The 21,384-nt window shown below is 51.9% G+C and overlaps 1 protein-coding gene across 2 annotated transcripts in view; it reads right to left on the bottom strand.

Annotated features, from left to right (window-relative positions):
• COL4A2 (collagen type IV alpha 2 chain) overlaps positions 1-21,384 on the bottom strand; it is a 201,558-nt gene that overhangs the window by 22,126 nt on the left and 158,048 nt on the right. For both annotated transcript variants that reach the window (XM_015121443.3, XM_015121444.3), the window contains exons 25-36: positions 19,090-19,291; positions 18,639-18,698; positions 17,630-17,686; positions 15,388-15,495; positions 11,888-12,109; positions 10,686-10,847; positions 8,457-8,627; positions 7,305-7,448; positions 4,689-4,811; positions 4,194-4,375; positions 991-1,054; positions 714-788 (exon numbers count right to left, since the gene is read on the bottom strand). In XM_015121443.3, the coding sequence (XP_014976929.3) occupies positions 714-788; positions 991-1,054; positions 4,194-4,375; positions 4,689-4,811; positions 7,305-7,448; positions 8,457-8,627; positions 10,686-10,847; positions 11,888-12,109; positions 15,388-15,495; positions 17,630-17,686; positions 18,639-18,698; positions 19,090-19,291 (1,570 nt within the window). The remainder of the gene's footprint in view (positions 1-713; positions 789-990; positions 1,055-4,193; positions 4,376-4,688; positions 4,812-7,304; positions 7,449-8,456; positions 8,628-10,685; positions 10,848-11,887; positions 12,110-15,387; positions 15,496-17,629; positions 17,687-18,638; positions 18,699-19,089; positions 19,292-21,384) is intronic.

The raw sequence follows: 21,384 nt of genomic DNA, 5'->3' as shown, positions 1-21,384 counted from the left end.
AATTTCTAGACAAAGAACTAGCCCAGCAGTCTCCCCACTGGTCAACCGTGGACAGACTCCTTTTCTCCCACCAGGGCCAGCCCTGCAAACACCTGGGGCTCCAGCAACTTGAGCAGCGTGGGGTCCCCCCAAACGAAAATCCCCAGAAAGAAGAAAACTATCACAGGCCCCTTGAGACGTCACTGCAGGCAGGAATTTAGGAGTGGAACCTCAGTGATGCGCAGAAGGGAAGGGAGCCACTGTGCCATCCCAGCCCCTCCCAGCTCGCTCGGGCTGGTCACCTGCCTCCGTAACTCTCTTAAGCGATGGCCTGACTGCCACTCCCCCTTTCCTGGACCCTTTGCTGTTTCTGAGAAGCTCGGCTCAGCGACCACCTGCTGCACCCCCTCAGGTGTTCCGGGAGCCAGGGTGCTAGTTGGATTTTCACCAGTTACACTTTACGGGCTGCAGTGACTCTCATTCACCGAGTGTCCATTCTGGCTATTTTCAGTATCAACGAGAGACACACAGAGAGAGAAAGGCGTCTTGATTTTGCCTTCAGATTTAACTTAATTAAAACTGACGGTCTTTCTTGCACATTGGGCTTGAAAACCTCATTCCCTATCAAGTGCTTTCTGGTTGTTACCAAATTTGATCTGTTTGGCAAGTCGGGCTCCTAGACGAAGGCTCAGGGCTGCTGTTGAAGATGAAGACACGGAAAATAACTCGTGTACCTGGGATTCCAGCGGTGCCCTGCTCCCCCTTCAGGCCTGGTCTTCCTGGTAAATTTATAGTGTCCCCAATGTCACCTGTTAAATGCAAAAAAGATGGCTAAGAACAGGACTTTCCACCGGGAGGCCGTGAGTTTTCCAACTTCTATTTTGTTATATTCCTAACAAGAATAATTTGCTTTAAAATACCTAACAGCACTTGCAGGTCTGATACTGGCTCACGTGCTCAGAGAGCTCTGAATCGTGGACTCCCTGTTTTCACTGGACGGGCAACACTCACCGAAATCACCGGTCGGGCCGATCTCGCCATACAGGCCTGCTCTCCCCGGGGCGCCTTTGTCACCCTAAGGACAGACACGAACCATCGTAGAAGGCTGTTAGTGAAGTCAGCTGTCACTCTGAAGTTAGCTCACTTGTTTAACTACCCAGTATGCTAACAACTATACTCAAGGTGTGTGATCTCGTCATTTTGCAGAAAACTTGAGTTTTTCAGTGTGTATCATAGGTGGTTTGCTTAGCTGTTCTTTTTGTTTATTTATTTTTTTCTTTGAGACAGGATATCACTCTGTCACCCAGGCTGGAGTGCAGAAGCACAATCATAGCTCAGTGCTGCCCTGATTTCCTGGACTCAAGCCATCCTTCCGTCTCAGCCTCCTGTGCAGCTGGGATTACAGGTGTGAGCCACCAAGCCTGACTAATATTTTTTAAATTTTTAGTAGAGATGGGGTCTTGCTATGTTGCCCAGGCTGGGCTTGAATTCCTGGGTTCAAGTGATTCTCCCTCCTCTGCCTTCCAAAGTGCTGGGATTACAGGACTGAGCCACTGTGCCTGGCCTTGCTGTTCTTATGGAACTGTGAAGTGATCAAATGAAACAAGCTTGGCAACTGCATCATAATTAAGAGCCCAGGTCTCGATCACGACGGTGTGGTGATGTCAGCAGCGGCGGTGACTCTGACCACATGCTCGCTGTGCCATGCCTTCCCGCGCACACATGGTGGACCCCATCTCAACGGCGTATTCACGCCTCATGAAAACCCTGCCAGGTGGGCACCGTTACTTCCCAGCGACAGGCAAGGGAACTGAAGCACAGACAGGTTTTGTTTAAGGTCACTCAGCCAGCAAGTGGCAGAACTGGGATTTCCATGTGGGCGGCCAGACTGCAGAACTTGCTCCCTAGATTGTAACAGAGACATGGGGCTGTGCGCTTCCATCTGTGCACAGAGGGAGACTCCTCCAGAAGGACGTAGGTGGCTGGTGAGGAGGTTGGGAAGATGCCTGGGGTGCTTGGTGGCTTCCTAGAAGCCCTAGTTTTCCTCTCCAGAGGGAGCATGAGAATTCTGGTCTGCCCTGGTGCCACGGGACTTCAGTACTACAGCATCAATGCCCCAGCATGGCCTAACATGAGTCACTGCAGTATTAACATAGCCAGGCTGGGCACGCTGGCGCAAGCCTAGAATCCCAGCACTTTGGGAGGCCGAGGCAGGTGGACTGCCTGAGGTCAGGAGTTCAAGACCAGCCCGGCCAACATGATGAAACCCTGTCTCTATTAAAAATACAAAATTAGCTGGGCGTGGTGGTGCATGCCTGTAATTCCAGCTACTTGGGAGGCTGTGGCAGGAGAATCGCTTGAACCAGGAGGCAGTGGTTGCAGTGAGCCGAGATCATGCCATTGCACTCCAGTCTAAGTGACAGAGTGAGACTGTCTCAAAAAAAAAAAAAAAAAAGCTCCTTTGTTGGAGGAAGGCGGAGGGTATCCACAGGTACCTTTGTTTAGATAATGCTCTATTCTTCTTTCTCAAAGTTTACTTTTCTGAGGCATAACTTAAATACAGTAATGTCCACTCATGTTAAATGCACAGCTCAGTGCATGTGAACCGTGTGTCACTGAAAGACACAGAACACTGTCAGTACTCTATGATAACCCCACCTAAAGCTGCCGTGCTCCCAATACCCCATCAAACAGCCTTGTCAGTTCTTGAACTGCACATCAACGAAACTGAATCATGTGTCCTTTGCTGTTTCTGGTTTATTTTGTTCAACATAAAGTTTTGAAATGAAGTTAGGTTGTTGGATTTTACCAAGAATTCTCATTTATTGCTGCGTATGGAGATAAAATGCACAGATAATGCTGTGTCTGGTCAGAATATACCATGTTCATTTATTCTTTTCCCTGTTGGTGGACATTTGGGCTGTTTTCTAGTTTCGAGCTGTTATGAATAAAGGTCCTTTGGACGTTGTTGGAGGTGTCTTTGGTAGACACAGGCATCTTTTTTTTTTTTTTTTTTTTTTGAGATTGAGTCTTGCTTTGTCACCCAAGCTGGAGTGCAATGGCGCAGTCTCGGCTCACTGCAACCTCCGCTTCCTGGGTTCCAGCGATTCTTCGGCCTCGGCCTCCCTAGTAGCTGGGATTATGAGTGTGCACCACCAAATCCAGCTAATTTTTTATATTTTTGGTAGAGACGGGGTTTCATCATGTTGGCCAGGGTAGTCTCGACCTCCTGATCTCAAGTGATCTGCCTGCCTTGGCTTTCCAAAGTGCTGGGATTATAGGCAAGAGCCACCACAACTGGCTGGCATCTTTCTTTTTTAAAGTGACCTGAATAGCACACACAGACTGTCTAGAAGATCCTCTCGGCTGCAGATTTTGGGAGTGAGGGGAGGAAGACCCCTGAAGAATTCTGTACACCAAGGTGGGCCAGACACACAGGCAGGCCCTGGCCTGCCACTAAGGGTTCACACCAAGGGGCCCAGACCTTCTGATCTGCTCCAAATGTGCCCATCCCCCTGGGAACGCCAGCTGCGGGCTGGGGACTGTGAGAGTACACTATCCTTACATGAAAGAGGCTAGAAATGGAATTCTAGGAAATGCAATCTATGGGGAGCCACGCTATGCTATGTTATATACACTGTTTATACAGCACTCAAGAAAACTGCAAGGTAGCTACCACCTTCATTCCGCAGCTGAGGGAGAAGGTGTGGAGAAGAGAGCCCTGCCCAGGGTCAGGGCCATCATTGTCACCATCACAACAGGGTGTCTGGCCCACGTCAAGTGCTCAACAGACATCTGCTGAACAAAGGCTGAGTGGATGGCGGCCCGGATGGGAAGCCAGGCTGCCCGGCCCCAGGTCTACACTGTGATTCAGCCATGGGCTCTCAGGCCTGGTGTCACTGATGTGCTCAATTTCAGAGCTCCGATCCCTGAAAATTCAAGTTTTCTTCTCTCAAGGACCCCATAAAAATGCAGACAACATGCTTCACCCAGCACAAGCCCACAGAAGGGCCACAGCAGCTGGGTGGCCTCACACCACATCCGCACAGTGTCCACGTGCAGCAGCTCCTTACAGGGCTGTGTGGACCGCGCCAAGCCTGAGGCTGCCCTGAACCTGCCGCTGACACTCTCACCCTAGCAAATGCCAGACCAAAGCATGTTCATTAACAAGCAAAGGGGAGAGGAGCTCACAGAACAAGGGGAGTTCCACTCACCCGGCTTCCTATGAATCCTGGGAACCCTGTAATTCCAGGGGGGCCAGCCACCCCAGGGAATCCTGGCAAACCAGGGATGCCCGGGGCTCCGATGTCTCCCTTGACTCCTTTGATGTGGCCGGGCCTCCCAGGCAGCCCAGGGATTCCTGACAGTCCTGGGATGCCTGGCATTCCTTGGATACCTGCGGGAAGACCCTGGTGTGTAACACTCTGGTGAGGACGCAGCACCTGCCCTCCCGAAGTTTTCAATGTTGCAGCCTGGATGCATTCTGCTATCCTAAGTGCTGCAAATCTTAAGATGGGAAAGCGAGGTTACTCAGGCATCAGAGAACAACCCTGCATGGGCTGTGGGCAAACGGGGTGCCCAGAGACGAAAAGCACGAAGAAAGCCAGGTGTAGGGCACGGGCGTCTCTGGGGACGGAGAGCAGCAGGAGCTGGGGCAGGCTGGGGCAGCAGGGACGAGGGGACCCCTGACTGCAGGTCAGAAGACTCACCTTTTGCGCCCAGGTATCCTTTCAGTCCCATAGGCCCTTCGTCTCCTTTCTCTCCTTTAATGTCTTTCATTCCTGGCAGGATGATGGGAGGTGGTCCTGGGGGCCCAGGGTCGCCTCGGCTGCCTGGAAGGGAATAGAGTGCTGTCATTTTCTGGGGGCTCCAGACCATGCAGGAGAACACAGGTGGAGACCTAGTCCCTGAGGCACGGGGGCTGCGCGTCTCCCGCAAGCGGGGAAGCCTCGGAGAGAGACCGGGCGCCGGAGAAGCCTCTTCTGCGTCCATCGGAGTAGTCGGAGTTGGGGGCGGCTCCAGGGTCCTGGGCCTGGGGCCGGAGTCACTGAGCACACAGCACCACAGTGGGTGGATGCGCCTGCCAGCGACGCAGAGGGAGCGGTCAAAGCCAGTGCGGCTTCCAGAGGATGTTTTGTGACAGGGTCATTTTGCCATGTGTGCTCCGACGGGACTGTGATGGACCTCGGTCACAAGTAGGAAGGCCCATGAGGAGGGTGCCAGCTCCGTGCCCTCCTGTAGGCACCTTCACAGGGAGGAGAAGCACAGAAGGGACGTCCTGGGGGCGTTCTGAGGAGCTGAGGAATTCCAGGAGGGGAGGGGTCCAGAGCTGCAGGTGGGGCGGGAAACTGTGCTAGTTCAGGCTGGGGATGCCCCGGAATCCATCCTCATTGGAGGAGTGAGTGAAATCTGGCTGAGTGAAAATAACTGAGTTTCATTCTCTAAGCATTTACTGTGTATTCAGTACTTGGCTAGAGGCGGATGGGATCAAAACCATAAATTGGTCCTGACCCCACAGAGCATGCCCACCAGTGGAGGGACAGACACCTCCACGGTTAACTTCACCCCAAGGAGGCTCGAGGAAATGATTACAGTGGAGCTGAAAATTACTTAATCTTAAAATGCCATTTTTTTTTTTTTTTGCGTGAAATAGCCTGAAATCTCTGTTAACATGAAGACTATTTGAAAACGCAAGTGTGAGTAAAAATCTTAACAAAAGTGAGCACCCAAGATTGCAATTTTTATTTTGCTGAAAATCTGTAAAAGCTGTAACTCTGGAGAGTAATTAAGATTTTCTAAAACAGCTTATTGGGCCGGGCGCGGTGGCTCATGCCTGTAATCCCAGCACTTTGGGAGGCCGAGGCGGGTGGATCACGAGGTCAGGAGATGGAGACCACCCTGGCTAACACAGTGAAACCCCGTCTCTACTAAAAATAGAAAAAATTAGCCGGGCATGGTGGCGGGCGCCTGTAGTCCCAGCTACACGGGAGGCTGAGGCAGAAGAATGGCGTGAACCCGGGAGGCGGAGCTTGCAGTGAGCCGAGATCGCGCCACTGCACTCCAGCCTGGGCGACAGAGCGAGACTCCGTCTCAAAACAAAAAAAAAACCCCGCTTATTGATGTATAATTTATATGCCCTACAACTCACTCCAGTAAAGAGAACAGTTACATAACTGCAGTGTATTCACAGAACTGTGCACGAGCAGCACTATCTAACTTGAGAATACTTTATCCCAGAAAATGAAACCCTGGAACCACTGACAGCCATTCCCTAATTCTCCCCTAACCCTCAGCTTTAGGAAACTGCGAACCTACTTTTCATTTCCGTAAATTTGCTTACTGTGGACATCTCATATACACGCGGTCAGACGACACGTGGTGCAGTGTTCTCAAGGCCTGCCCACGCGCCATGTCTGAGAGCCCCATCCTTCTGCAGCACTGCATGTGCCCCTGCACAGCTCTGCCGTATTTTACTCATCCATTCATCAGTCGATGCATTTTCAGGCTGTTTCCAATTATGGCTGCTATGAAGGATGCTGCTATGAAGGATGCTGCCATGAGCATTTGTGTCCCCATTTTTGTCTGTACCTATGTTTTCAATGATCTTCATCTAGGAGTAGAACTTCTGGGTAACTCTATGTTTAGTTTTATAATTAACTGCCAAACTGTTTTGCACACTGACCGCAGCGTTTTACACTCCTGCCGGCAGCCTATGAAGGTTCCCATTTCTCCACCTCCTCACCAACACTCACTCTCAGTCATTAAGTTTTTAGAGACCACTGTGATTATTTCAGAACAAAAGCATCTGAACAGAAGTCACGAAAATGTGACTTCTTAGTAATAAACTCAATGAACGAGCGGCCTGACCTGGGGGGTCTTGAGATGCCTGTCCGCGTGGGGTTTGAACCCACCTCATGTGTGGCCCGTGTTCTCTCTGGCACTGTGTTACATGCTTCCACTTGGAAAGCTGTGTCCTCCTGCACCGGATGGCACTCCCTTCTCTTGGAACTCATCTGTTCCCTGCTTTTCACCAGCCCCCCTTTATGTTTACCACAATATACTCATGGTGGAATATGTTTTCATGACATACTTGGTTCTTAGCGATGCCATCATTTTGGTTCTCAAGAGTTTCCTTTGGTTAGGATTGTTCCCTTATCACATGGTCAGTGTGTTGAGGCAGGGATAAAGCCTTTGAGTTTCTGTTAGTTCATTTTGTTTGTTTCATCTAGCTTAGGGTTCCTGGACGCATGGGTTTTCAAAAATTCATTCTGGGCAATGTCACGCCACCACGAAAGGGTTAGGAGGATGTTAAGAGAGGGACATACCTTTAAAACCTGGCTCACCGGCCAGACCCTTCAGACCGGGTATTCCGAAAAATCCAGCCTCGCCTTTGCTCCCTGGAAACCCGGGTCTCCCTTTGAGTCCAGGCATGCCTTGGAAACCATCCATCCCAGGTGAGCCTCTCTCTCCTTCAGAGGAAAAGAGAAAAGTGCTGGGTTAGACATGAATAAAACACATGGGACATTTTAATCTCACGTCTCTGTAACGTTTTGGCAATGTGACTCAAGTAAGAAGATTCTGAACCTAAAACAGGGATTTCCGGGGACACCATCTTCTGAGCAACTCTCTCTGTTGATCTCTGCTATTAACAGACAGTATTCCAGAGTCAGCCTGTCTTCAGACCAGACACTGGCAACAAGGAAACACACAAAGGTCAGGCAGGAAGACTAGGAGGGAAATCTGAAGGTGATGCAGGTCCACTGGCCCACAGGCCCATCAACACAAAGGCAGAGGGGCACGCTGGAAAGGAAGGCAGCAGCAACACTGCACCTGGCACGGAAACGCGACACAGGACCATGGAAAGGCAGACCAATGTCTCCAGCAACGTAAGGACAGACCAAGGTGTCTCCAGCAACCGAAAGACAGACCCATATGTCTCCAGTAATGGAAAGACCAACCCATGTGTCTCCAGCAACGGAAGGACAGAACTGTGTGTCTCTAGCAATGTTCACGGCTGGAGGGCTCTGCTTCTAGACTGGCCTGCTTGTGCTGAAATAAACCTATCCCTGTAACCAACTACTTTGCTTTGCTTTGGTTTCCAATGACCAAATAACCTCTGGATCTGAATCCAGGCTCCTGAGTGGACCTCTCCACACATCTCCCTGTGTGTGTCACATTTACAGTAAGACGGTCACATTTACAGTAAGATGATGCTTCCCAGGCAAGAGCAGTTTGTCTTGGCAAATTCATAAACTGGCTTTGTCAGGCACGTTGGTCCCACCAGCGTCTAAGCAGCATTAACCAGCCGTCCTGGGGCTGCTGTCTCCTGGGTCAGGAGAGTCCCAAGGCCTCCAATCTGCAGACGTGTGAGGCCAGCCCCGCGGCCCACAGAGGTGCCCAGCAGAGCTGTCTCAGGTCAGAGTTTATCAGACCCAACCTCCCCGCAAAGTGATTCCTGGTCACAGTCACACAATTACCTTTTAGCCCGGGGGTCCCAGGCATTCCATCAATTCCTTTAAATCCAGGGCTTCCTGGATGGCCTCGCTCCCCTGCCAAGCCAGCATCTCCTCTGTCACCAGAGACCCCTTTCATGCCCACAGGGCCAGGAGCGCCTATGTCCCCAGGGTCCCCTCTATCTCCAGGCAGACCTGTCGGGAAGAGGAGCAAATCAAAGAGGGTGGACAAACACACACACAGAGGAAATCTCTCTTCTGCTTTTACAGCAGAAAGAACATCATCTTACTTTTGAGTGTTCGGTAAGAAAAGCTTCTTGGAAGGAAAGTGGAACGCCGCCATGTTGGGGTGAGTTTCCAAAGTGTGGCCTGAGCGGGACCCTGGGGCTGGCCTTTCAGGAGAAGTCTTTATCTGGAGATTGAGGCTGTGCTGGGGGGTGCCAGCCAACATGGCTTTCCCACTGCATCCTTCAGAAGCCAAGGGACGAAGCTGTTTGGATGCTGATGTGAGCGGGGGGCCCTGGTCACTGGGGCTAGTCAAGAGCTGGCCTGTTCCTCGCAAACATCACTGGCTCCAGCCCGGAGTTAGTCTGGGGGACCCTCCAGCTGCCCACTGGCTGCCGCTGCCTCTTTGGTCTCCGTGCTCCCATCTCACCAGTGCCACTGTCGTGAGCCTGGCAGCTCCCAGCCCATAGCTGTCCTCGCGCCTCCCCCGACTCCAAGCCGTCCGAGGACTGCCTGCTGGGTCCCTAAAATCCCTTCTTAATGCATTTCTCTGTTAAAAACTCCCAAAAGCCCGCTCTGCCTGGGGGCTGTAACTCCTCAGCTCCAGCATTCACTCCTCCCAACCTTCGGCTCAATCTTCCCATCCAAACCCCCAGCCCCCCCATACCAGGTTCTTTTCCCCAGCCGGTTTGGGGGATCACAGGCTCCAAAGTGTTCCCTGGGCAATCCTGCCTCTGCTGGGGTGGTCCCCCTTTCCTAGAGCGCACCCTGCATTTGAGTCCCAGCCTTCTCTCCTGCTGGTGCCAGGTACTTCTCCCCTTGGGCTTGCTCTGACCTGCCTGTCCCCGCCTCCTCTGGGTCACTGGGGGCCGCGTGACCTGGTCACTCTGCTGGCTTGCCCAGGGCAAGTGGGAGCCTTTTAATGTGTGTGTCTCTCTCCCCACATAAAGTGTAGGCTTTAGTTCAGGACAGGCTTTCCCATGGGTCTCGTAAGCACCACATGAGGCTGTGTTCAGCTGATTCTCAGTAGCTGAGAACCAGCACTGCCCTGTCAATACTGAGATAGGAGCCTGAACCTCTGGTTCAGGTTTGCTATCCCGGGAAGCCAGTGGCTAGTGCGGCAATGGGGGAGTGAGCCCTGCCTGAGTCCAGGCCCCAGCTCTTGGACACAGGCGAGGCCCCACATGGGGGAAGCCAGTGTGCGTCTTCCAGTGGTGCGGCAGTTCCCTAGAGTTCCCTGCTAAGGTCCTGGACAAAGTTGTCGCCTGACTGGCAAACCAGAGAAGTATGCTAAGACTGAGAGTTTCTAGATTGTGGTCCATGGAGACCACTCCTTACTAAGCAATTGCATCTTTCCCACTTTTCAGTTACAGTGTCCTTTGGTGACATAACACACTTCCTTAAAAAGCTGTTTTTCTGGACAAAACAAAAAGGTGGGAACGTGTATTGATTCCTCCAACCTGCACTGACAGTTTCACTGGACCATGAAGTGTGGAAGTCTGGGAAACTGGCTGTGCTGAGTGCTGGGAGAGTGGCCTGGCCAGTGGTGGGTGATGCCCATGGATGCTGTGCCCTGCTGTCTTCCGGGCCACCTCTGCCACCTGCCTTGGCCTGTGTGTGGTGGGCATGCAGCTGAGGCTCCCCTCCCCGCTACTCTGCTCCAGCCTCCCCACCCCAGTTTTCTACCTGCTTCCAACCCACACCTGCACTTTCATAAAACAATTTCTCCTCTCCACATCAGAGCGGCGATTCTGAACTTTTGCAGTGGGAATTTCTTCCTTTTTCTTTTTTCCTGATGAAACCTCCCCTAGATCCTTAATATATATAACAGGAACAGAGGATGAGCCGATGTCTCCAGCTGTTTATGTCTCCTTGTTAGGCGAAATACATGTTCTGGTTTGGGAACCCCTGCAGCTCTTAAGGGGTTCCATGGAACAGAGTTTGAGAGCTCCACAGAGAAGGCAGTGCTAGTTCTCTTGGCAGGACCAGTGAGGACCCTACTCGTTTATGGGAGGGCTGGAGTCTTACCTTCAAGACCTGGGATTCCTGGCAGCCCCAAGGGCCCCTCTTGGCCAGGAGCTCCTGGGAATCCGTGCTGTCCTGGAGGCCCGGACAGGCCTGGCTGGCCGGAAGCTCCCGGGAGGCCCGGCTGGCCCTTCAGCCCTGGCATCCCAGGCATCCCTTGACTTCCTGCGGGAATCAGAGACAAGAGCTGTAGGGGCCGACTCTGGACTGTTCGTCACAGACACCATCTCCCTCCACACACTCATTCTGTTAAAAGAGTACTTCATGCTTTTCTGGACTCTAGAGAATCAGGAAAATGCAAAGAAGTATAAAGGATAAAATCAAGATAACACACACCATCACTCAGGGATAATGACTACCACTGGGCATTTCCTTCCTGCCCTTTTCCATTCCTACAAATAACTAGACACTGGCAGAGTGGACATGGCACAATAAGTACAGTTTTAACCCAGTTTTCTTCACTTGACTATATTTTGAACACTGTGCCACATTTAAAAATAGTCTTTGAAACATTTAAATAACTACATGAATAAAACCCTATCACTGGAGACATTTAATGTATTCCATCCCCACTTCTTTCACCCAGTGTGAACACCTGCTGTCCACGGCATCATCTTTCATTAAAGCTTGGGGCTGGGGTTCCCAAAGCCGATTTGGCATCAGTTGAACCCTTAAAGTCACCGGGTGCCTTGTCACTCATGAAACGTGGGTGCTCTGTCTACTTTGATAGAGATACATTGATAACATTGTAAACAACATTAACACATTTAAAAAAAGTATTAAGTTTTACACCAATAAAATTGCATTTCAGATTATTCCTATTTTCCTTCTTCACCTCTGACTAAGCATGGTCAGGCCCATCATCTTTTCCTCATACCAACTGTACAGATTCTGCCAAGGAAACCGGTGAGCCTGTCACGGCCCCCGTCACGGCCAGGCATATGCAACTTGACAAAAGATTACATCAGTTAATCCACACCTGTCAAAGTTCTCAGATGGCCAGACTGCACCGACTACCGCAGGTATCACGGTGTTGTCACAGACACTTTCTAAAGGAGCACTGGAAGGCCATGGGAGAAGATACGCATGGCTGGCACCATAGGGTACTGTTGCTTCCTACCAAATGCCCTGGAAGGGATTGGGGTCGCCCTTGGAGGCCCTGTGCAGCTGGGATGGGGCCCCTGGCTCCCCGATGGGGCACTTACCTCTGAATCCAGGGGGGCCTCTGTCTCCGGGAAGGCCTTTAAACCCAGGCTGTCCAGGCACACCAGCATCTCCCCGTGGCCCGGGCTGGGCTCCCAGGACTTCTCCAGGAAGGCCCCTGTCCCCAGGGGGCCCGTCTGGCCCTGGCAGGCCGATGGGACCTGGGGGTCCATCTGGGCCAGGGAGGCCCACCGCACCTTTGGATCCTCGGGGTCCTATGAACCCTGAAAGGAAACATGGGTGGGCCCCAAACCACAAGTTAGCATGGTGACGTTCTAAGAGAAGTGTCAAAAAGAGGCTGGAAACAGCAAACGTTTGGCTATGGGGTCCTCAGAAGGCATTCCTCAGCTCGAGCCCTTGTCCCTGTGGCCCTTCTTGGAACCTACAACCTTTGCCACGTTGTTCTTTTGGTTACGTTTCTTCTGCTTCCCCCGCCATCCAGCCCCCAGCCCTAAAACTGAGCGAAGGTGGACAAGCCCTTAAGAACGCCTCCTCGGACCCAGATTTGCATAATTCATGGGTTCCCCTGCTTTGCAAATAAGAACAGCTTTTTGTAGGACCTTCTAGGTTGTGGTGAGTGAGGAACAGCGAAATCCCAGGGAGGCAGGAACGAGCAGGGCCATCAAAGCCAAAATGCTGCCTGCCGTAACATCTCCCTGGTAGAAACCCATCACCGTCAGTTTGGAAACGCTTCAAAGAGGAACGACACCCCTCTGTTGTATGGACCATGAAAATCACCAAGCCCCATCTGTGGATGGAGGGAAGGTGGCTGTCCTGTGTCTCTTGTGGCTGCCACTGGATAAAATGATCTCATAGGTCACTTCGTTTTTCGGTGCAGTCAGCCCTGACGTGGCCTCAGAATGAACTCCCATAGCTGACAGTCACGCTGTGCTCAGAACGAAAGGCTTCTGAGGTCACCACCCCCACTGTGCATGCAGGAGAGAAGCCTGCAACGATGAGACTGGCAGGTGATTCTGTGGGACAGGATCAAGCACACGACAGGCTCGGCACTCCTACGTATGGATATGGAAAAGGGAACGTTCTCTGTGTTCTCTGGGGTGTATCCCACCAAAAAGATCCAATAAGCAGGGCCTTGGGCCCTCGTGGGCCTGTACAGCCATCCCCGCCTGTGAGCTGGGAGTGACTGGAACACAGAATAAAGGATCTGGATTAACCTGAGGTTAATCAGCTAGACCGTACTCAGAGTTTTAACGGTGTGATTTACTCACAATGAAGAGACATGACTTTCCCTGGCAATGCTACAAACTGTACCCGGGGAGCCGTGTGCTTGGGTGTGCACGTGTGGGTCTTAGATCTGGAACAGACTCTCTCTGATTTTTGCAATCCTTGAATTGGGCGTTTTATCCTCTTCTGCATGTGGCGACAGAAGTGCAGTATATTTCAGCACCATAAAAAGTGACGTGCGTTTCAGAAACCGGTCAGTTCCTCAATCACCACCCACCCCCGGCCTGCCTCAGCCTCCCTGTTCATGACGTAAGGGCTCACATTTGATGGTGGAACAGGCTCCCAACTCACGTGGGCAACTGTCCAAATTGCCTGACAATGGGCACATCCCATCCACTCCCCGCTACAGGGGAGCCCCGTATGGCGTTCACACACACATGGCTGTGCACTCCAATCATAATTACCAGAGAACTTTCATACTCACAGCAGGAAAATGTTCAAGAATTATCATCCTCCTCTCAAAATCATGAATGCTTAAACTTAGTATATATGAAATCATGAGAGTGGCAATGCTGCACTTCTAAATACTAAATAAATACCACCAGAGACCCATCCCTGGGGCAGAGGCACGGAGACTTCCTTTGCTTCACTCGAATGCAGAGCTGTTTTGACCAGGGTCTTGATACAGACACAGAAAGTCTGCTTCCCAATTTTGAAAAACATGGAGAAACCATCATAGGAAAGGAAACAGGGTCGGGGTTTGGAACAATCCCTCTGGGCTGCAGCACAAAATTCAGAAAGATACCATCTGTCAGGGACTGACAGACACTTCTGCACTGAGGCTTAAACCAGCTATCTGAGTGGAGATCAGGGGAGGGGCAGGGTTCAGTCAGTCTTCACTGGGAACATCTGCAGGATGCTCAACCTAAGGGTGCAACAGTCCTGACGTTCTGTGTGATATTCCAGATATGGGGAGCGCTTTATTCAGTTTCTAGAGCCCAGCTGGAAAGGAATCCTGAAAAGTGGGGGTCCTAGAAGGTTGCCCAGAATTCCAATGGCATGGAAAGATGTCATTACAAGAAAGTGTGTGTTCCCGGGGTCAGTTCTGCCTGTTCATGAGACGTCTGTGGGAGATGTGGCCCCTCTCTCAGGGGTTGTGGTTACGAGGAAGTCAACTGTGTGGCTCAGGAACAGCCCAGTGAGAACTCTCTGGGAGGCAGGCTGTATTCCAGGGAGGAACTTTCCGGCAACAAGAGGGTTCCAATGTGCCACAGGTTCTAGGTGACAAGCGAGATTCCAGCAGAGGCTGGAAGAACCTGCCCAGGACCCTGTGGAAGGATGTTTTATCTTGGGTGGAAAGTTGTCCATAATGGCTTCCATGGTTTCACTAGACACACACTATTGAAGACGTGTGTGGCCGGGTGCAGTGGCTCACGCCTGTCATCCCAGCACTTTGGCAGGCCGAGGCGGGCAGATCACCTAATGCCAGGAGTTCAAGACCAGCCTGGCCAATATGGTGAAACCCCAGTGTCTACTGAAAATACAAAAACCAGCCAGGTGTGGTGGCATATGCCTGTAATCCCAGCTACTTGGGAGGCTGAGGCAGGAGAGTCGCTTGAACCCTGGAGGTGCAGGCTGCAGTGAGCTGAGATTGTGCCATTGCACTCCAGCCTGGGTGACAGAGTGAGACTCCATTTCATAAAAAAAAAAAAAAAAAAAAAAAAAAAAAAAAGACGTGCATGCCCCTGCAGTCAAGGCAGTGCCACCACACTCATGCACATCGCCTGTGGCACAACTGCAGGACACCTACATCTGTGGACGCCAGGCTGCATTCCAGAGCACACTGACATGCAAGTGGGTGCTCCTCACCAGAGCTGGTTAAGGGAAACCTCGTTTTCCTCCACATACAGATTAATGCCTTAAGCTCTTGCAGCCACATCGTGAGAGGGCTATTTATGCCTTTAAGGGTTCTCTCAGGAAAGGATAATTTTGTGTTGCCTTTAGAATGTTTAATATTAATCATGATTAACACTGAGGACATACCCGGGAGACAGGTGTTGTGGAGGACAGCCATTCTGCAACACCTGTCTCCTTTTCCCTGCAAGATCTGTTAGGTAGCTTCTGCAAAAAGCCAGTACAATATCAGTGACGAAAAATCAAGAATTTCTAATCTCCCAAGGACAAATGCAAAAGTTGTCAAGTATCTGTCAAAACAGTTTCTACAAACTGGAAGATAATAGAGCTGGATGCTGACGAACCACACACAGGTCCCCGCCCTGGAACCCAGGGGCTGAATGGGGGTCTGATCTTAACTCACCTGGGGGTCCTGGGAACCCTTCACGACCTGGGTCTCCTGGCAAACCCTTGGGCCCTGGTCCTCCATCAGCTCCTGAGAAGCCCGGGATTCCTCGGAGGCCTTTGGCACCTAAACACCCAAATAAACCACAGACCACATCAGGTCCCACGAGGATAAATGGGTGTGGTCATGCTTGGCATCCGACTTAATGTGGATCTCATGAAACTGGGAAATAACGGGGCTGGGGGGAATGTCAGCCTGAAACAGCACCTCCAGGCTTACAGAATGATTTTCAGTGTTTAAAATCCTGTTTACGGACTGGAACCATAAGAATAATAATATCCAGTATTTACAGTGCTCTAAATGAGGGCTTTGGCGGTGGGGTCAGAATGCCTGGTTGTAAATTTTGGCCCTACCTATTCTATCCATTCGACCACTGACAACTTTCTGTGCCTCAGTCTCCTCATCTGTAAAGTGGGGAGAATGACTGCCTGCTTCATGGGGACGCCATGAGGACTATGAGTTGACTCTTCTCAAACACTTGAACCCTGCTTGGCCCAGTGTGTGGGCTCTAGAAGTGTTTTCTGATAATTGAAGGGCTGAGGTTCCTCACCAATGTCACAAAACCCAACTGCCACGCTTTTTCATCCCCGTTCCTGGCGTCTGGGGAAGGGGATGTGTGTGATGCAAACCCACCCACCACTCTTGGAAAGTGGTGTGCAGACAGCAGGAGTGAGACGGAGGAGTGGACGGGAGGCCAGCAAGGGGCTCCCAGCAATGGGGGCCTGGGTGTGAAATGGAAATAACTGGGCATGGCTGGGGAGCCCCGAAGCCACAGAAACCCACACTCGGGCCTCTGAGGCTTTCCCGGTGACCGGCCTTGGCACACGGCTGTGGTCCGGGTGTGTGTTGAGCATGCTGGCCTCTGGTTCTCCCTGACCATCTGAGACATGCGGAGTTGTCACCATTTTGGGGGTTGCTGTATGAGTGACGGTGTTGAAATCCAAGAATGGAATTAGACTCCGGGCAGGTCTAACGGGATGCGGAAGATACAAGCTCAGTTCTCAGAAGACAACACAAGGAGCCTTTACCTCTGCTCATGGTGCAAATGATACCTCTACATTTGTCCTGTGGTTCCCAGACCCTGTGATCATGGTGAACTCCGCAGACGTCCTTAGGCGCAGGGCACACACAATGTGTCTATCCACTTTCCTAACTCTCAGTGCTGTTCGTACTACACTGGTGTCACTCTTTACAGTTTATCACGGGAAGCGGTGAGGGCATGATTTGTGCAGCAGGAAGCGTCTAGAATGCCCGTCTGCACTATTCGTCTTGCACAGGTGGGGACTCAGTTGCAGAAGGAACAAGTGAGAACAGCTCTGGCTGTGTCTCGTGCTTGCAACACTGTTATCCAAGTGACCTGCTTCCCCGGCCCCATCACAGGCGGAGTGGAAGAAACATCCAAAGGGGAATTCCTACCGCTCAGAGAACTCGCTTTCCTCAGGCTGATGGACACGGGCACAGGGCCACCTCTCAGGCTCCAGCCCTCCTCCGGCTTGAGTGGAAGCCCTGGCTCTGTGTTCCCCGATGCTCACAGGCCCACAGAGACCCTGGAGCGCAGAGCAGCAGAGTCTGGGTACAGGCAGGGGATCCCAAAAGCAGTGGTGGCTGGCCAGGGCCCCACCGCCAACACTGGACACGCCATCCCCGAGAAAGCATGGGTGGCCCCAGGCACGGGCTCTGTGAAGAGCGCCCGGACTCTTCCTCACACGGGCTGGGAGATGGCCTGGGCCAGCAGACTGAAGCCCAGGTCCTCCCAGGTGCTAGCGATAAACACTCTAGCCTTGTTTATTCCTGTTCCCCGTCAGGCAAAACCCAAAAGACAGAATCCTCTCCTCTAGGTTCTTCCCCTAGATCCTGGGATGGAAAGGCAGAAAGTGAAAATACATAGAGGTACAACCCCTTTCCAGTCCTAAACACGAGGCTTCCATCTCTGCCCCGGGGGCGTTCCCCTGCAGCCATGGCTGAATTTTCTCTTGTAGCCTGGCCCCAACTCACTGTCAGCTACCAGACTCCTTTTTCTATAGTGGCAAACGACAGTGGGCTCCCCATAGGTGCAAGACCAGTTTGTGCTGAGATGCTGGACACGATCATGTCTGGGACGGGGGATACAGGATCAGAGGAAAGATGCGCGAGGGAGACACAGAAGCGTGAAGATGTGGGAGGAAGGCTGAGTGCACTCCGGGTTCCCTCTGTGCATTACCTGAGGGTCCTGGGGGTCCTGGCAGGCCTGGCAGTCCCTTGGGCCCTCCTATGCAACCTGGGGACAGAAAGGAGAAAAGATGAGCCCAAGCAATCCCCAAGGTCAAAAGCACGAGCCGTGCAAACCGGCTACCATTCTGGGATCAGAGTAAGCGAATGATTTAATTCATCTTGGTTCTGATGTAAATACAAGTTTAACTTCATTGTGTAATGAAATCAAAATATCCGTATAAAATGCAAACTAAGCCAGTCTAGTCGAATAAAAACGGACACTGCGCTGGCAAACAATGGAGTCCCTGCTGCAGGGCAGTAGCGTGGGTGCAAACCGAGTTAATCCGGCTGCTACCCTGCAAGTCAGTGTGGATGCTTCTCTTTTGTCTGGAAGCGTCTATCAGCGATGGAGATAGCCTATGATTTCAAAATGAATTATTTGACTTCTCCTTTGGGACTTTATCTACTTTCAGAGTGAACCACAGCAATTAAGACACCTTAAAACATTAAATCAAGGCTGCGGGCACTTCTGGTTGGTGTGGCCGCGAGCAGTGACACTCCAGCTGGGGTACTGTGCTGTCTGCCCTTTGTCTAAGAGGATCTCTTGCAAGAACAGTTATTCTTGGAGCTTTCTTTTGTCTGTGAGCCTGGGAATCTGGACCAGGCTCCCATCTTGGCCTGACATCCTGGCCACCGCCTGTGTTCTGGGCTGGGCTCTTCTGCCTGGACCCTCCTGGCAGCACACGTGCCTGTGGAGCTGACTTGGAATGCACTGGCACTTTCCAGTGAACAAGGATTTCTGATGAGAGGGGACTGGTCAAATGTCTCGCCGTCTCCACCAGGTTGTTATTCATGCAATGTACAGTGTTCACCAGGCCACTGTGCTAGTGCCGTGGAAATCAAACGTGGCTTGCACATATTATTAATATTTCCTATCCCATGCACACTGCAAGAGCAAAACCAGCAGACCAACTGAGAGTTCCCTAGTGTCCTAAAGCCACCTGCACGTCCCAGAGTACCTGGCTGGACGGCCTCCTGTCTGTCACCTCCAATGGGCCTTTTCACATCTGTGTCACAATCTGGGGGGAAGACAAAGGACAGGGTGAGGCAATTTTGAAACAGGTAAGAGTGACCGGCTCGTGTGGGGTACGCACACGTGTGAAGGTATGTGTGTCGTGTATGTTGCTGGAGGGGGCAGGAAGGCTGTGGCGTGGGCAGGGAACGGGAAAGCCATCTCTGAACTTTTGGGCAAGGCCTCTACCGCTGCAGTCCTAGAGGAGAGGCTGCGTGTTCCAGCTGCTGAGGGGAGGCTGGTGGGGGCCCAGAAACCCCACAGTTGGATCCTCCCTTGTACATGTGAGAACAGATGAGGCCAAACAGCATCCTCATCTGACTCTCCCGGGAAACGTCCACAATGACGAAGGAAAGCGTGGAACGTCTCGGGACTGTGAGAGGTAAATTTCTTCATACCTATTTGTCCTGGGGTCCCTGCGGGGCCAGGAGGGCCCGGGAAGCCTGGTGGTCCAGGTAAGCCGGCATCTCCAGGGAAACCACGCTGGCCTTTGAAGCCGGGAAGGCCCAGTCCTGGGGGACCCATTTCTCCCGGAGTACCTTTCGTTCCAGGAATTCCTGGATAGCCCGCGTCCCCGGGAGGGCCCTTGATGCCATCGCCCTGTGTGAAAATTCAGTTCATTTCTTAAAATATATACTAATGTTAAAGATCGCCTCGACTTCCCTGTTTCCTTTCCTGTTTCCTGGAATTCTGAGCTACGGATCCAGAACAGAAAGACAACAGAGATGAACAGGAACCTACTGCCACGGTCAGCCAGGTCACAGGAGCCAGTGACAGACTGTGTAGCAGTCTAAGCAACGCCACAGAAGCCGGTTCTGGAAGTCAGGTGCACACGTTTGAGCATTTCTCTCTTCCCACCCACCAGCTCCCCTGCATCAGCCTGGGCCTGCATCCCCAGAACAGTGACGGCCTGGGCTTCTGTTCTACTGTGGGTGGAGGGAGAAACACAGGATTTTGTTGTTATAATTCAGCATCGGTGAAATGGCTCCTATTCATAGGGGATGCTATGTTGTTAAGGGAAAGGAAGCTAATTTGGACAAGGAAAGAGCCGTGTGCCTCTCAGAAATCAGGAGAGATTACAGGATTGGGAATGGAGAGGGGCCGCCCTGTGGATGAAAGCACCAACTAGGGGGTGCTGGCGGGAGGTGCAGGGATGGGGTCGGGAGACCGGTAGCAGTGATGCTGGTGTGATCTGTGCACACACCACGGCCCGGCTTGGTGCTGTCCCCACATGCTGGTGAAACAGCCGTGCACATAAACCCCAGCGCATCTGCCGAGGCATGGGACGAAGCTGGGTGTTCTCACAACAACGAGGCAGCTGCTTGTAAGAAATCAAACCCTGCTCTCCACCGGCACCACAGCCCCTTCTTTGTCAAAGGCATGACGGAGCGGGACAGGGACACCAGTTCAGCCCTCTCTATTTATGGGACCCTGATTAAGTGGTGCACCCCTGTGTTTTAGCTTTTTTTCATAGGGGAGGGGGACACAAGGCTGTTGCAGAGATCACAGGGCAGATGCCCCGAACTTAGTGGACAGCGATGGCGATAATGCCACTGGAAGGTGGCGAGGGCAGGATCATGAGTTTTCTAAAGTCAGAAGTTGACATTCTTGGCTTAGAGATGCTACCGAACAAGGCAGGCACACAAGCACTGGGAAAAGCCCCTACACCCCGAGAATGGGAAGCTGAGGCTGCAGGGTTCTCCCTGACCCTAACCCTCACCCCTACCCCTACCCTGCTCCGACCACCCGCCCCCAGCTGGGCTGAGACTGGCAGCCAGGCTTAGGAGCTGCAGGGGTGGGTGAACCCCAAGGCTGGACAGGTGCACCTCCTGATCACCAACTTCGTAAGGCACCGACTCCAGGGAAGGCTACCACTACTGTAACAAATCCAGACTCAAACAGACCACACACACACAGAGCACACCACACACCACATACACACTCACCACCGCCACCCCACATGACACTGAACAGGCCAAAGACTGTTCCAACCACAGGAATCATCACTCATCCTCCTCTTCTGGCTAAAGTGACCAATTATGGCTTTGCCTCTTATTTAACCCTGTTGCCTCCCAGATAAGATTTTTAAGACACCCAATCATAGAATTATCTGTGTTCTCTAGCCCCCAAAAACTGCACTTAAACTGTAAAGATGTGGGCCAGGTGTGGTGGCTCATGTCTGTAAAACCAATGCTTTGGGAGGCCACGGAGGGAGAATCACTTGAGCCCAGAAATTTGAGACCAGCATGGGCAACATAGAGAGATCTCATCTCTGCAAAAAATTTTAAAAATATTAGGTGGGTGTGCTGGCGTGCACCTGTGGTCCCAGGTACTCGGGAGGTTGAGGCAGGAGGATGGCTTGAGCCCAGGAGTTCAAGGCTACAGTGAGCTTTGATTGTACCACGGCACTCAAGAGTGTTGCTACAGACATGACCCACATTAAAACTAGAGAAGACATGGGTTATGGAATGAGGCAAATAAGCTGCAAACAGGATTCAGGTGTGAGGCTCTGAGGAGGAGGAAGAGAATTATGAGTTCAACCGTCCTCCCATGATGCTGAAGTCTTAACCCCCAGGACTCAGACATGTGACCTTATATGGAAATAAGGTCTTTGAGGGTGCTCAAGGTCAGATGAGGTCTTTAGGATGGGCCCATTTCAATGTGACCGCTCTCCCTCTAAAAAGAGGAAATTT

The sequence above is a fragment of the Macaca mulatta genome, chromosome 17 (genome assembly GCF_049350105.2).
Source record: "Macaca mulatta isolate MMU2019108-1 chromosome 17, T2T-MMU8v2.0, whole genome shotgun sequence".
Lineage (NCBI taxonomy): Eukaryota > Metazoa > Chordata > Mammalia > Primates > Cercopithecidae > Macaca > Macaca mulatta.
Note: the sequence above shows the minus strand (reverse complement) of the source record. Positions and strands in the feature narration are given on the sequence as shown.